At 40.7% G+C, this 15,243-nt stretch overlaps 1 protein-coding gene and 1 long non-coding RNA gene across 3 annotated transcripts in view; one reads left to right on the top strand and one right to left on the bottom strand.

Annotated features, from left to right (window-relative positions):
* LOC309509781 overlaps positions 1 to 15,243 on the bottom strand; it is a 667,378-nt gene that overhangs the window by 193,133 nt on the left and 459,002 nt on the right. The window lies entirely within an intron of this gene.
* Positions 1 to 15,243, top strand: part of zfhx4 (zinc finger homeobox 4) — a 73,364-nt gene that overhangs the window by 34,702 nt on the left and 23,419 nt on the right. For both annotated transcript variants that reach the window (XM_082184573.1, XM_082184572.1), the window contains exon 4: positions 126 to 357. In XM_082184573.1, coding sequence (XP_082040699.1) covers positions 126 to 357 — 232 coding nt within the window. The remainder of the gene's footprint in view (positions 1 to 125; positions 358 to 15,243) is intronic.

Genomic DNA, 15,243 nt, shown 5'->3' with positions numbered 1-15,243 from the left:
CCTGTGAAACAAACGACGGCTGTAATTTAATGTGAAGCGTATAGCCCCTAATGACTTTTTCCCCTTTTCTCTCTCTCTCTCTCTCTCTCTCTCTCTCTGTGCTCGCACCTCCTCCCCTCCTGCAGCACTTGCAAAAACAAGAGAGTGCGTGTAACTCAGAGTCCTGCTACTACTACTGCGCCTTGTGTGACTACTCCAGCCGAGCCAAACTGAACCTCCTGCAGCACCTCCGCTCGGTCAAGCACCAGCAGACCGAAGGTCTCCGCAAGCTGCAGCTGCACCAGCAGGGCCTTTCTCCGGATGAAGACAACCTCGCCGATATTTTCTTCGTCAAGGACTGCCCTTCAAACGAATTGGGTGAGTGCACCATTTAGCCCACTCCCATACCGCATTCCTCCTCCCTCAAACCCAAACCTGGAGCACCTCTTCTCCCGATGTAAAACATGCCAGGTGCCTAATCTCCCTAAAATGAACATGTTGTTCCCATTACGGACCGTCTTTTTATATCAGTACCACACTCGGCCCTGTACGCAGTGACATCTTTAGCAGGCATGCAGAAGGTTATGAAACTCTACCTTGGGAGGATCTCACAGTGAAATTCTTCCCCCTGGAGTGAGCTTTAATTTCCTTTCTCATGACCAAAGCAATTTGGCTTTCATTTAAAAGTTTTGGAGCTGCCAGAAGCTAATAAGTGTAACAGGACTGTAAAACATTCAGAGACGCACACCAAAAAAAAAAAAAAAAAAAGAGGAGGAAAAAAAGATTAATAGTTTTATTTGAGAGGGACCTGTAATTTAAAACATAAGAGTGAGTCAGGGTCCATTATATAATAATGCCCACGCTAATGCCGCACGACCAAATGAACGCTTAACTTGTTTTTGCTTTGCCTGACCTGGCCGAGGGAAACGACTTACACGTTTTCAATGGCATTCCAAAGCTGAATTAATCTCTGTTCCCCAAAGTGTCCTGTTTATATATGAACTCCAGAACCAGATGGGATTAAACGGAGAACCATATGTGAAACTCCAGCTCCAAAACTACCCATATTGGAAATAAACGAGTGTGTTTTACATTTGGCATTAATTATATCTGGATCAAAGGTGCTTCAGAGTCTGGGTGCACTAAAGGACCAGTTAGATAAATCATTATTTTGCTTTTAGAAAGACAGCCTACCTCTGTTGCACACACACAGACACACACACACACATACATAGCCTCCCTTCTCTAACCTTATGTCTTATTAGCATTATGTGTGCTTTAAGTACCAGAAACAATCTTTTGTATCCCACAGACTGCATCATTTTTTAACAGCTTTCTTTAATGAGCCTCTAGTAAACACCATATCATGTGTATATCTTTACAGAATTTTCAAATTCAAATGTTATGCCCAAGTGTCACCTTTTCTTCCCTAGTGTTTCCAGCTATAGCTCATGCCTTTTATATTTACCCCAGTCCTTCAGAATGGCGCTAATGTGTATAAACTAACAGACTCATTCAGAATTTATACTTGTCGTGTAATGACCATACGTTTTTCACTTGTTCTAGCATCAGACTGAGTGGGCGGACTGCAGACAGAGTACATTACGGAAAAGATAACCCAGTTGTCGTTGTTTTTTGGTGCTCTAGGTGGACTCTAGAACAGCTAATGTTTTGATTATACACAACTATGCTTGGTTCAGTTGAAGAGTAACTAGCTTTAATAGGTTAGAGCCTCGAGTGTAGTGAGTAGGGAGGGTTAGAGGGTGGCGTTTAACTTTTTTTTATAGCTCCAGATCTTAGTAGGAAAAAGATTATTCAGGTAGTTTAACCCCGTAATCCTAATGTTTGAAGTGCTTTCAAACAGGCCCAACACTGGCAAGTTTAAGGAAATGGATCACTGGCACCAGATAAATCACAGCTTATTTTTGTTAATTGTTCCAACTGGAAAGTATAAGCGGTAAATAAATATATAAAAAGTTATCCAAATGCCAGCGCAGGAGGGAGGGGAGGATGAATTGGCAGGGTCGGGGGGAGTCTGCCCTCCCTGTGACACTGCCCACTGCGTTCTCAGGACCGGGCCGGGTGCCTGTGAGTATGTGATGGTAATAATTTGTGTCTCTGCTCCAGAGAAAAGGTCCTGGAGTAAGCAACATTTCAGCCCTCGCTGAATTACAGCTCTATGTTAAAGGGGGCCGGTAGGTTTTCGTGGGTATAACTCCTTAGTTTAGCATTTTCTGGTCATTAGTCAGTTTCATGAAGAGAGGGAGAGAAGAAAAAAAAGAGATTTATTTAACTGCTGACCTGTATCTTTCTTTTAAAAGCAACTCTGTGGAAACGCACCAAATAATTATAAAACCATTTGGGAATAAAGGTTAGAATGCCATTGACTTCATGTACATGTGAATGGATTTCGTTAAACAATTTTGATGCCATTTTTAAGACATAATTAAGGGGAGATTTTGTGGCGCTTACAGTGGTTAAATAAAGGAGAAATGCATTAGTGCCAAAAGCCACACTCAGCAAACTACAGCCATGCTGTAGCATGAGGGCCATATATCCGACTGCTTATTGTTTAATTAGACTACAAAAGTATGCCGAAAAGGGTTTGCGCTGCAAAAATTTGCCAGCGTTATTTTTGTTGATAAACGCAAAGCTTTAAGACATGGCCCTGCCCACAGTTTAGACTTGCACTAGGTACATCAAGAAGACAAGAAGTCGTATATTCCGGTCTTAGCAGCACGATTGCTGTGGTGCGTGATAATGAATCCGACCTCTATGGGCCCAACGCGCTAAATTAGCCAAACGAGACCAAGTATGGCAGAGCTTTCGCAGTGCACTAACAGCAATATAGCCTCCTAAAGAGACTATATGAGCCCATCCTCCCTGAGAATCAGACTGCCAAGTCTCCCAGGGCGACTGTAATTCCCTGCGCTCGGGACCCAGAAGGCTCATCATTTACACAAGGTAAACATCGTGAAGCTGAGAATTTGGAAAGGCAGTGGGGTTGTGTGGTTAAGCATGTTTTTGAAGTGGCGCCCCTCATTTGTAAATCACAGTGATCTGATCCGCGGAGTGTATGTTGCCCATGCAAAGTCATATTTTATGCAGATGTGCGATAAGAATACTTCTTGTTAGAATTGTTTATTAACTTCTAAATGATATTTATGTTGATTATTTCCGTTCTGGAATAACTACAGCTGGTGCTTTTCTCATAAAGCCAAATCGATAGCTTAAATAAGATGTTTGTATTAATATTTTATCTATTGCATGACTCTCTATTGCCTTATATTCTGTGATATTTCTATATAAATATTTAACACACTGATATTTGTGATAAAAAGGTTAAATAACAGCGACGATGCATTTGTATGCATTTGCTTGTATTTTAGTCCTCTTTAATAAAAGACAAAAGAAGAAAGCACTATAATTGTGTGCGTGTGGAGTGGGACACATTTCCCTGGCTTGTAGCTTGGCCTGAAAAATGCCTGATGGGCTGCTTGATGCATAAAGGGCTTTTTTGCATCCTTGGGTTGCTTCTCCATTTTGTCGTGGCTCTCAGAGAGGAGATGGGATCTTATGGAGGTAATTATTTCTGAGAGTCTCCCTCGCCACACTTTACCCCCCTCCCTCCATGTGTATTAAAACTAGGCAAGAAGAGGAGACCTTTGTCTGGCAGGGCTTAAACAAAAGGTCTATCTGACTTTAGAGATGAACACGTCTTTAAATGCTGCGGCCGGATGGGAGCTGAGAGAGCCCCGCATGTCCCGCTCTTTTGTTTCTTCTGAGTGATAATGCTTCAGGAGGTTTGCAACCAGGGCCAAATTACCACCAATGCAGTGAGAACCATTTTCATGGCAGCTGTAGGCCAACAACATACACTAATGGACATGTTCTCTTTTTTTCTGTTATAGATTGCCATTAAAAAAAGAAAGAAAGACGCGTTTTGTTTTAGCCTGATGCAAGCGTGTATATGAAGAGGACTGCATGCTTTGTTCAGTTACCCTCCGAATGCGATCCTCAAAGCTGCTCTTTGTTTTCCCTGTGGTCGCATTCTCATCCGCCAGCTTTTCAGAGCCTCGACAAGATATTTTAACGGTTTAGGTTATTTTTTTTTTCCTACTTGGAGGGCACACAAGCAATTATAACAGTTACTTTTTGAGATCGCCTCCCTAGACAGTGTTTCCAGGGTTTGTGGCCATAATTTGTAGCCATTACATAAACTGAAATGGGAAAGCAGTGAAGTGAAAGATATGACATACAGCCAAATCGGTCTCATCATTTTGTTAGCCATGGGTGATGTACTAATGCAAGGCCATCCATTTTCCCTTTGATTCCTTACACAAAGCAGGAGGCGCAGAGGCGGCCACATTCCACTGTGATTAGACGGAGACAGGCCAGGCTGCAGAAACACAAGCTTGCAGTGTTTTTTCACTCTCCTGCTATCGTACCTGAGGAAAGTTGTCTTAAAATCTCCAAAAAGATTGAGTAATAGTAAATCGACAAGATTATCAGTCATGTTTGTAAAAATCGCCAAGTTTTTGGTGTAAGCAATGCCATTACAATGATCGCAAAGTAACCAAAGCTCACTTTTTCAAAGAAAATAGGCCATCCCTTGTGAAACACGATCTTCACCATGAGAGGCTTTTTGTTAATGGAAATTGTCTCAGGAGATCCACAGCCTGACCCTGAGTTTATATTGCTGTATCATTAAATGGAGACAATACTCAATTCGTGAATATTTTTTTTCATTTCATAATAAGTCATTTATGCGTATGCGTGTTATTATTTTTGCAAAGAGCAGTGATTTTACCAGAAAAGCTCAAAACCATTTTTCAGATGGCAGGCACTCAAGATTGAGTCATTTCTAAATAATTCCGTCCAATGCTATCATAATTATTCTGCGGTTTCTGCGTGCAGAATGTCCAAAATTATTTTCGAAAATAGTCAGTTAGTGCTTTCGAAAAGACATGCTTTAGGACCGGCGTCCATGGTTGTTTTTCTTTCAACGAGATCCTCCTTCAGAGAGGAGTGATACAAAAGCTAAATTGTTACCTCATGTTTTCACGGGCTGTTGTGGCCACTGACAGTTAAAATTAGCAGAAATTGCAATGATTATTTGCATTAACATACCTGACTTTAAACCATTATGCTTATTTAAAGTCTGAGGGACATTTTCCTTGCATACTACTGTGAATTATTTTACACCATAAGGACTATTTTATTTATTTCTTTACTGTCTGTGACAGGTAGTAAACATCCAGGAATGAGATACCTTTAGTAAAGCGTGACAGTTTCGATTTACATACGCTTGAAAAAGTAGGTCCTCTTTTGTTCATGCCGAACAATGCTAATAAACCTGCATAGTGAGCAGGCAACTGAAGGGGCTGTGCTTTAGTGAATGTACAGTACACATGACTGCTAAAGGTGTGAGCTGACAGCCTACAGAGACTTGATCTGGTCTTAATTCGAACAGGGAGAGGAAAATTGCTCTGCGGACTCTTCATTGTGTGGTGACTCCTCTGACACTAACCATAGGAGATAGTACAATGCTCTCTGTCACAGGGCATTAAGGGAAACAAGGCATTGTCAAAGCTTGGAGGACGTCACAAAGACAGGCAGCATAGAGCTCTGATAAAGCAGCAATTAACTAATTGCCTCAAGCAGTACAACAGCAGACTAGTGTTATTATTAATGTGTGATAATACGGATGGATCTCTCACACAGATACTTCCACTGGGTTACACTTGTGATGAGACTGCAATAGTGTGACGTGTGTGGCTTCGTGTCCAACACCCTTGTCATTAGCTATCATCTCTGGGAAAGCGCTGGGCCCTGAATCCCTTCACTTCTGATTAGACGGCAGTCCATTGATGACTGGGGCATCCAGGTGACAGGGTAAAGTTAGTGACCCCATCCTCCCCAGTGCATCTTGCCTGCAAGTAATTAATCCTGACTCCTACCATCACCCCTCCAACCACCAACCCCCCCCCCCCCCCCCCCCCCCCCTCCCTCTCTTCCCCCCTCCCTCTCTCTCTGTCTCTCTGACCTTGCATCCTTTCTCTCATTCATCTGAGATAAGATCATGTGTGTGGGATCTTTGTAAAAAATGAGAAACATACCACTAAGGTCGGTAAGATTTTTTAAATGTTTTTGTGAAAGTAGTCTCACCAAGGCTGCATTTAAAAATACAGTAAAACCAGTAATATTCTGAAATATTACCATTTAAAATAAATGTTTTCTGTTTTAATATATTTGCAAGTGTAATTTATTCATGTGATGGCAAAGCAAAACATTTCAGCAGCCATTACTCCTTACATCACTATTCTTCAATGTCACATGACCTTTCAGAAATCATTCTAATATGCTGACGTGGTGCTCAAGAAACATTTCTCTTTATTATCAATGTTGAAAACGGTCGTGCTCCTTAAAATATTTTTGTAGAAACTGATATATATATATATATATATATATATATACACATACACATATATATATTTTTCCAGGATTCTTTGATGAAAGGAAAGTAATTCATATCTTTTAAGACTGCCAACTTTTAAACGGTAGTATAAATAATTATGAATATATGAACGTAATAAACAATACAGTATTTATTTTGAGTTAGTTATTTTCTAAATACACTCATATATATTTGTTTACATTTTCTAAAACAAGTTCATTATATTAAATGTATTTAATTAAAAAAAAAAATTATTACGAACAAACATTAATTAACTCTGAATGTTTTTATTTATAAATGTTCATTTTTAGGTCATGGTACCTAATGCATTATCTAATGTGCATATGTATACTTGCACTCACTGTTTTATTAACAGATTCATTTTCAGTCTCTTGGGTTCAGCGTACATGGTGCATGGGTCTGTTTATCATCATCTCTCACTCTCCTCTGCTTTCTGTCTCTTTCTCTGATAGAGTCTGCTTTCCTTGTTTCCCCCTTTCCTTTTCCCCATCCACCTCATCCATCACAACAAAGTATGGAATTGATAGCCAGTATTGATTATCCATAGCAGTGCCTAATCGTGGCTAACTGTAGGAAGCTTTGCAGGTTTAGCCGGCATCGGACAAGGGCCAGTGATAATGCAGATGGGAATTTAGACTTAATGCTGTCATCATGTTCTCTTACAGCGAGTGACCACCGCATGTTAGACAGCGTCCCCTCTGGACCAAGGAAATGACTTAAGGACAACTTGAAATGCCATTCGCATTGCATTTAACTCTTTCTGACACATTTCCTGAACATTCATGTGGGAAATGTTAGGATTTGATTTACTTGATTGACTAGTGATTATTGGATTATATTATTGGTTAATACTTGTTTCTCTGCATAGCTTTGGTTGCATTGGCAGAAAAAGAAAAGGTAGAGAAATCATTTTTCTTTTAAATACCGGTAATACAATGAATTATGCACAATATGTCAGGAACGTTAAGAACGTAAATAGGCTCAGTATTTCTCATTGTCTTGAATGTTATTTGCTAATATGTTCTCAGCAACACAACAGGAATATTCATGTCTGTTTCAATCCAATTGCATGAAGGCAAACGCTCACATTAGCCTGCTTTTTTCCATCTTTTTTTCCCCATGTCTGCTTCCTGCACTGATGAGTAACTCTATTTAATAGGCTGCCATTATGCAGGCAGATTGGGAAGTTGACTGGGAAGTGCTCCTAGCTATTGCTGCATTTGAACCCTGTTAATATATGCAAATTAAAAGGAGTCGGGCCTCGGGATTGGTCCTGTTTTAAATAAAACGAGAATCTGATCAAGGCAATCTGTAGATGGGGTGTTATCAGAGGGAGCTGGAGCAGCGGTTGATGATTCCTCGCCTGTATCTCTCTCTTCCATCATACTGCACTGCATTAAAGAGACATGATTCATCAAACACAGGCACTAGTATTTTATGAAATTTCGCTCTCTAGGGCAAAGGCTTTTTTCCTTAATCAGAAGACAGTGGGCTTGCTTAAGTAGAGTGCTCCACTCCGCGGTCATGCCAGATTTTCATTTAATTTGTTTGTGTGAAGGGGGGCATCCAGGGCAGGTGTGTATAAGCGTGTGCATTCCCCATTATGTTTTACGATGCATAAACTTTATGCACGCACCTGTCAGTGAACGTATCAGTGGTGGAGTTTACTTTTAAATAGGAGGAGCAGCTTTTATTACTGCTGGGAATTTAATGCTGCACATACTCTTAGGAGACTCAACAATAGGTAGCGTTAAGTACTGTCATTGGGCGAAGGCCTGTTGATTGTTCATTGACTGTGTCTAGGTTTGCTGGAGTGCTTCTGTGGCATTTGCATAATACATGGATCCAAAACCCTGATGATTTGAAGCTCATTTATAGCTCTTCAGCCCTCACAATTACAACCAAGGATAACTGAAACAAGCATCCCCTGCAGGGCTCGACCACCTTCTTTGTGTGTAAGTGTAGGGGTTAAAACGGCAGAAAAATTTGGCTATTTTTCTTTCATTAGCCACTGCTAAGGAATATCTTTATCTGTGGATACCCTCACACAAACCAATTAACTCTTTCTGAATAATTCATCATTCAGTGGCAACTGTGGTCCAAAAAGGAACAAACTGATAATAAGATCCAGATCCCAGTATGTATGCAATGTAGGACAGAGCAGACACCTCCAAACCTTTGGTATGCATGAAGGATCCTTGCCACAGAAGGTCATTTTCATCTCTTTCTCTCTCTCATTGTCACATGCTTGTATTTCTGATAATGCCACATACCGTTCACAGTGATTCTCTCCGCTATAATACACCTCATGCCTCTGTCAGCTCACTTTCCCATGACCTGCTCTAGAGATCGGCACAATACAGTCACTTCATCAGGGCTTCCTCTCCACTGCCACTGCTTACAGCCTCAGCTTCGCTCTCAGAATCTCACCATTCTTCCCAGAAATTATTCGCTTATGACTTAATTAGTCATAATTTTGAATGAACAAGGGGTCAGGTGATAGGGTTGAGAAAGGAGATGGAGAGATGAGAAAATGAATGGATTGATGTGGCATGAGACTGTCTGACATTCCTGTGTGAAAGGATCATCTAACAGCTGAAGCTCGTAATCCAACCCTGTTGATAGAAAGACATCTCTCGGACCCCCTGGCCATGTTCGAGAAGCAAACTGCCCAAAGGTCCCATGAAATAACTTGAAATGTATTAAGGTATTTCCTGTTGAAATAGGACGTTTTTTTTTGTTTTTTTTACATGCGTAACTAAATTTGTGAAAAAGATTAACAACTTAGACTTCAGCTCATTCAACAGCATTTGTAGCAATGTCTGCAAAAGGTTATGAATATTAACACACAGATATCTTAATAGACATGGACTTAAAGGGATAGTTTACTCAAAATGTTTAATTCTGTGATCATTAAACTCATGTCGTTCCAAACCTTTATGAAATTCTGGTCCAAACAACATGGGTTGACTTTCATTGTATGGAGAGAAAAAGAATATTAAAATGTCATAGTTCCGCAGAAGAAAAAGTCATGCAGATTAGGAATGGCATGAGGGTGAGTAAATGATCACAGATTTTTCATTTTGGATTAACTATCTCTTTAAAGACACAAAACTAGAAAAAAGAAAATTCATGAGCTCTTTGAAAGATTCTGACCATCTTTCTCATTTCCTCCATGTTTCTTTCTTCCTCCTCTCCTCTGGCCCCACCCTTCTGGAAAAGCCATTAAGGCGTTGTCTCAAGCTTGTCAGATCATGGCCAGGCAGAGGGGAAATATTCCATCTGAGCGGCACACTGTCTTCAATTGCTGCAATTAAGAGTGTCAGCATGCGGCCACGGTCCTGTCTGACTGTGAGGGGACGGGGGGGTCGCCAGGTCCGTGTGACCGAACACACACATGGCTAGAAGCGAGCAACCCTACGCTCCCCAATACGACACCGCCACTCTGTTTGATAAAGGAAAACAGACGATTTGCGCTGAAACTCCGGCAAGTGCAGAGCCAATGAGACACTCTTGTGGGTCAAGTGCTGCATTTGCATTTTGATGGGATGTTATCGAGTAATTAATGCACTAGTCAGAATGTATTACCTCAGGAGTGAATTGAAAGGTTCATTACCAAATCACCCTCACTCCAGGAATAGGTATTTCTCTAGGCGTTTGCCTCTGACATGTTGTTCTTCTCTCCCCCCACCCCCCTCTCTGTCTCATCGTGGCAGGCTGTAGAGGTGAACAGTGGCTCTTAATAAGGGCATTCACTTTGGAGAGCGCTCGTCATAGTAAATGTACACATCAGGGCCTTGCCTTCTTGTCACTTTAATTGCTTCTGGAGGTTCTTAATAGGCCAATCTTCATCAGCCCAGGCCATGTTATGAATAACTTGGGCATCGGAGGACTTCATGCTTAATAAAATGGACCCAATTTATAAAAATGGAGTGCATTGTTTACAAAGCACACACAAGAACTCTCCACTTTACGGTTATCCATTAGAGAAAGACGAAAATGGGCTGGGTATCGTCAATTGTCAAGATAACATTACTCCTATACTAGTAAATCACCAATATAAAAATTCTGGCCAATACAATAAGCCTGTCATTGTTTTAATGTCATTTTCGATAACTGATAAATAGCCAATATTAAAATCCATTGCTATTGTGTCTAAATATGTAAAAAAATATGCAATTAGATAAATGCATTTCTGAAAGTGAATTTAGGCAGCACTTTTGTATGAAAAAGTATGAAAAATATTTTGAGATTTGCTTTTAACATAATTAAGTTTAAAATGAAGGAAATCTCAATCTGAAAATATGGGAAATGAGCATGCACAATTAAATATCCAATAGCTTACAATTTTACTAAATAAATAAATTACTGATATATTGTGTATCCCTAACATAAACTATGATTACAATTTTAATGTATGTTGCATTATGTATATGTACTACAGCAGAGCTTGTGGTACAGCTGAAAGTACATTGCAACTGAATGTATTTTACTGCCGGGTGTATACTACCACCTAGTGTGTATTACAGCCGAATGTGCTATATACCCTTACTATAGTATATACTACACCTCTAATTTCTCTCTAGCCTCACTTATTCCCCTCCCCGCTGCCAAAACCAGCAGCGTACAGAGGGAAATTTGAGTGCGCTATGAGATTAAAGGCTGAAATCAGGGCCTTGTGAGCAATCATCAATTCCCAAGAACATTCTTTCATCTTCCATTCTTCCACCCTTATGCTAACGGTTTCATGTCACAACATTGTTGTTGCTTTTATCATCCTATAATAACTCTCCTGCAAAAAACGTGAGGGAGATTGGAAGAATAAGAGGTTAAGAGAGGCCTGTTCTTTCTCTGCCATCACTGTAAATTTACACAAGGCCCTTTTGCTGTCACTGGAGCAGTTCCTTTTATATTAGCGGTCTTGTCTTTAGCCTGGACTTAAACCCAGAAATATTCCACCAAGACATTTAGAGATATTGTTCTGTTTTCCATAATGAAATCAAGCATTGTTTCCTGCCTCACATGTTATTTTAAGCCTAATAGACAAAGCGGGTGCGAGCGTGGTGTCTCTGATTCGTTCGTTGGGGACAAAATGGCGACCTGGTAGGCACGCAAATCCCCGTCTTCCATCAGCCTGCTTGTCCGTCAGCAGGGCATCAACGGCACCAAACTGCAACCCATCTCCCGGCCCATCAGCAGGTCTCACACGCCAGTGAATCCGAGCCTTTTGTTCCCACTTGGGCTGATAGGAATGAGGAGGTAGACCACGGAAAAGCAGAGCAATTTTCTGCTATTTAAGCTTGGAGAGATGGTGCTCCTTGGGAATTGTGTGTGTGTGTGTGTGTGTGTGTGTGTGTGTGTGTGTGTGTGTGTGTGTGTGTGTGTGTGTGCAGAGGCGTTTGGAGAGGAAGGGAGTTTGTTTGGAGTCACTGGATAAGATTTTTTAGATTTAGGCATGCATGGAATTGGGGGTGAGATAATCGAGGATGTGAAATTGAAACCTGTCGGCTAGCAATAGCCGTCCTTTACTTCAACACCACACACACATCTCAAACCCGTCTACCTTTTCGGTTAAATGTGACTGTCAATAAAAAGCACTTTATAGCATCCACACAACTTTTTCAGTCTTTCTACTTCAAATTTAATTATATGTGTTACTTGCCATTTCTTAAATTATTTGTGAAATCTATTAGCAATTTCTGAGTGTAAATTGTTTCTACACCAGTTTTTTCCCCCCAGTGTAGTAGAGGGTTTGTCCAGCTTCTCAGTTCACAATATTATACAACCTATTCTAGGTTAGTGCACACTATATAGTCTTTTGGAGAGCAAAATTTAAAGACAAACTGATGTTTGGTTAATTGGCAATGGCAGAGTTAATTACCTTTTAAAAATGAGAAGAAAAGACAAACATATGCTGTGCCTTCTTCCCTGTAGCTATGTCAACAAAGCCGCTAAAAGAAGCCCTTATGAAGTATGTCATGTTGTATTATTTTAATTACTGCATGTCAGTGTAATTTTGCTTAAACATGGTTTTTCTTCTTCTTTTACCCCAGGTTATAATTTGTTGTATGGGTGCTCATTATTAATCTAATTTATTTTCTCGTCAAGCAAGCCATGTGACGACCGACTTCCTGCCTCAAATGACAATTGCAAACAGTAGCCTCCTTTTAAAGGTATAATCACCCATCTCTTCTAATTAGGAGAAGAATGTGCACTAGATACAAAGGGCTCTGTGAGGATGCAGCCCCGAGCAAGCGATAACTACCGTGCCTCGCCGCAGCCTGATCTGGGATCGTCTTTAGGGAGGCGGTATCTGACATTAGATTAAGGGAGGTTATTTGTGGAGGGGGAGTTACTCAGGTTACATTCCTTTAAGGGAAGTGGCTGGCACCCTGTCTTCATTTCACAGGCTGGTAAAGTGAGCAAGGCCCTCTCGTATTATTCACCGGGGCAGGCTGATCGAAGCTCGGCTCGATAGCACTAAACCAGCTCATGCTCCGAAGATTTGTCTTACAAAACCTTGAAAACTGCTCTGAACATCCATACATTGATTTTTGTTGGCGGGGATCTCCGGGGCTTTCATGTAGAGGCAGGATCCATGCAGGGATGAGGAGAGGGCTTCCCCCTTCGCCAGAGTGTGCCGGCAGAGCTGGGGGATTCCGTTTCAATAACCCGGCCGAAGGAATTAGAAACACACAGGGCTGCTAGAGCCGCAGCTCACTGTTATGCTAAAGCCTCTAAAACACACACGCTTTAACACACCTACGTGCACTTTTATATCTAAATATACTATATAGAGTGCAACTACTCAAGTAGGTTGCGAGATTGAGGAGAAAAAAATAAATAAAAATAACCTGTGCTGTATACCTGAATTTGGACATGCAAGGCCACATTTCCACTTCCTGTGAACATCTAAGCAGATTTGTTTTCTTTTGGAAGTCTTTTTCCACCTCAGAGTAAAAACAATGTGGCTTAATGTCTCACAATATGACTTTCTATCTCACAATATGTCTTAATCTCATAATTGTGACTTTGTATATCACAATTGTTACATATCTCAGTTAAACTGTATATATCTTAATCTGTCTTAATATATCACAGTTTGAATTTATATATCTCAATTTAACTTTATATCTCATAATTTAAATGTAAATCTCACAATCTGGTTTATTATTTCACAATCTCAGTGTCACTTTCGATATCACAATGCCCTAATATTTCACAATTGTGACTTTTTTTTTCTCAAATTGCAACCTTATATCTCACTTTTGCACTTAAGCCTATATCTAAAAAAAAAGTTGTTTTGACTTTATTGTTTCTCATTTTAAACTTTGTCTCACAATTACCTGTACCTTTTTTATTTTTTTACTTTTTTAATCTGAGGTGGAAACAGGCTTCCATAATTTCCTTCATTCTCCCTTGTTCTCTCTCTCTCTTTTTGTGTCATTCTCCCTCTCCTTCACTACTAATTCCTGTGCCTTTGATGTGATAAGGAAGTGTTAAATCAAAGTGAGGCCTAATTACATATCTTGGGACTGGCTGGTTGTAAAGCATTGTTCATACTGTTAGAAAGATGGGCGAGAGCGTGTGTAAAGGGAGGGCTCCACGTGTGTGTGCGCGTCTCTGGCTGGCAGCTGCCAGCATGCGTGCCACCTGCTATACATCTCTCCATTAGCATAATCACTCTCCGGCAAATGGCAATAATAGTGTCATGCACCTCTGTGTAATTGCCGCTGTCATAATATGTGCCTGACGATTGTGTTTCCTGACTCGACATGGAGGGAAGCAAAGATCTCTGGTGCCACATTCACACTGAAGTGCCTTTGATCTGAGGCCTAGGAAGGACATCCCTCTATTCGTCACTCGAAAGCACCTTGTCAGATGCAAATCATAAGTAACCACGATGCATTGCTGCATTTCGTTAATATCATAGAAGGTTATGGGCTTTGATCACAGGGATTATTAGAACTGTAAACATGCACACGTTGGTGTCAAATTTATAAATATGTGTGTTTTATGCTCTATATAAGCATTACATGCTTGTTTGTAATTTTCCAAGCAAACATTTGTTTGACACCGACACCAATGTTTTACATAATTAGCCAACTCACATTTTCCTTTTAAGGGACAGCCAAGGAAAGCAAATGAATAGCTAATGATCGCATAGGCCAGGGGCGGTGAGGTCCGAGCATGAGTGACAGCCGCCGTACCCATTGTGACGAACTCAGACCCTAATTAGGCCGGAGTCTGCAGAAGAAGGAAAATGGAAGAATCTGGAAGGGAGGGACTGGGGGGTGAACTGCGCAAACAGCAGACAAGCCAAACAGGAATTCTAATGGATTGCATGCTCGGCTTGCTGACACCTCATTGCACCTAACATCGCTATATTTTGCAAGGGTAGCAAAAATTATACATTTACTAAGATGACGCATGCATGTATTTTTCTCTCAGACAGGGTGCGGGTTGTGGTTAGCCACCCCATTGTTTGATGTATGGCAACGAAATCGGACGGTTGGCGTAAGTGCGTGTTTGCGTAATAGAAATGGATGCTGGTACCGTTTTCAACATTTTGTTTCTTTTTCATTATTCATATATCCTTTACCTTTTTTGACATTCCGACATTCAAGGACGCAGGCCTTCGTCTTTGAATGTGGATGATAAATTCTGAGCAATCCCTCCCCTAATCGTTCAGAGCAGGAGGAAAACACACAGCCTTTTTAAAGCATCTGTGTCTTAAACTGTCATTGATTAAATGTTAACTGATATACTCCAGTTGGCAATCTTGT

The sequence above is a fragment of the Leuciscus leuciscus genome, assembly GCF_965113295.1.
Source record: "Leuciscus leuciscus genome assembly, chromosome: 11".
Lineage (NCBI taxonomy): Eukaryota > Metazoa > Chordata > Actinopteri > Cypriniformes > Leuciscidae > Leuciscus > Leuciscus leuciscus.
Note: the sequence above shows the minus strand (reverse complement) of the source record. Positions and strands in the feature narration are given on the sequence as shown.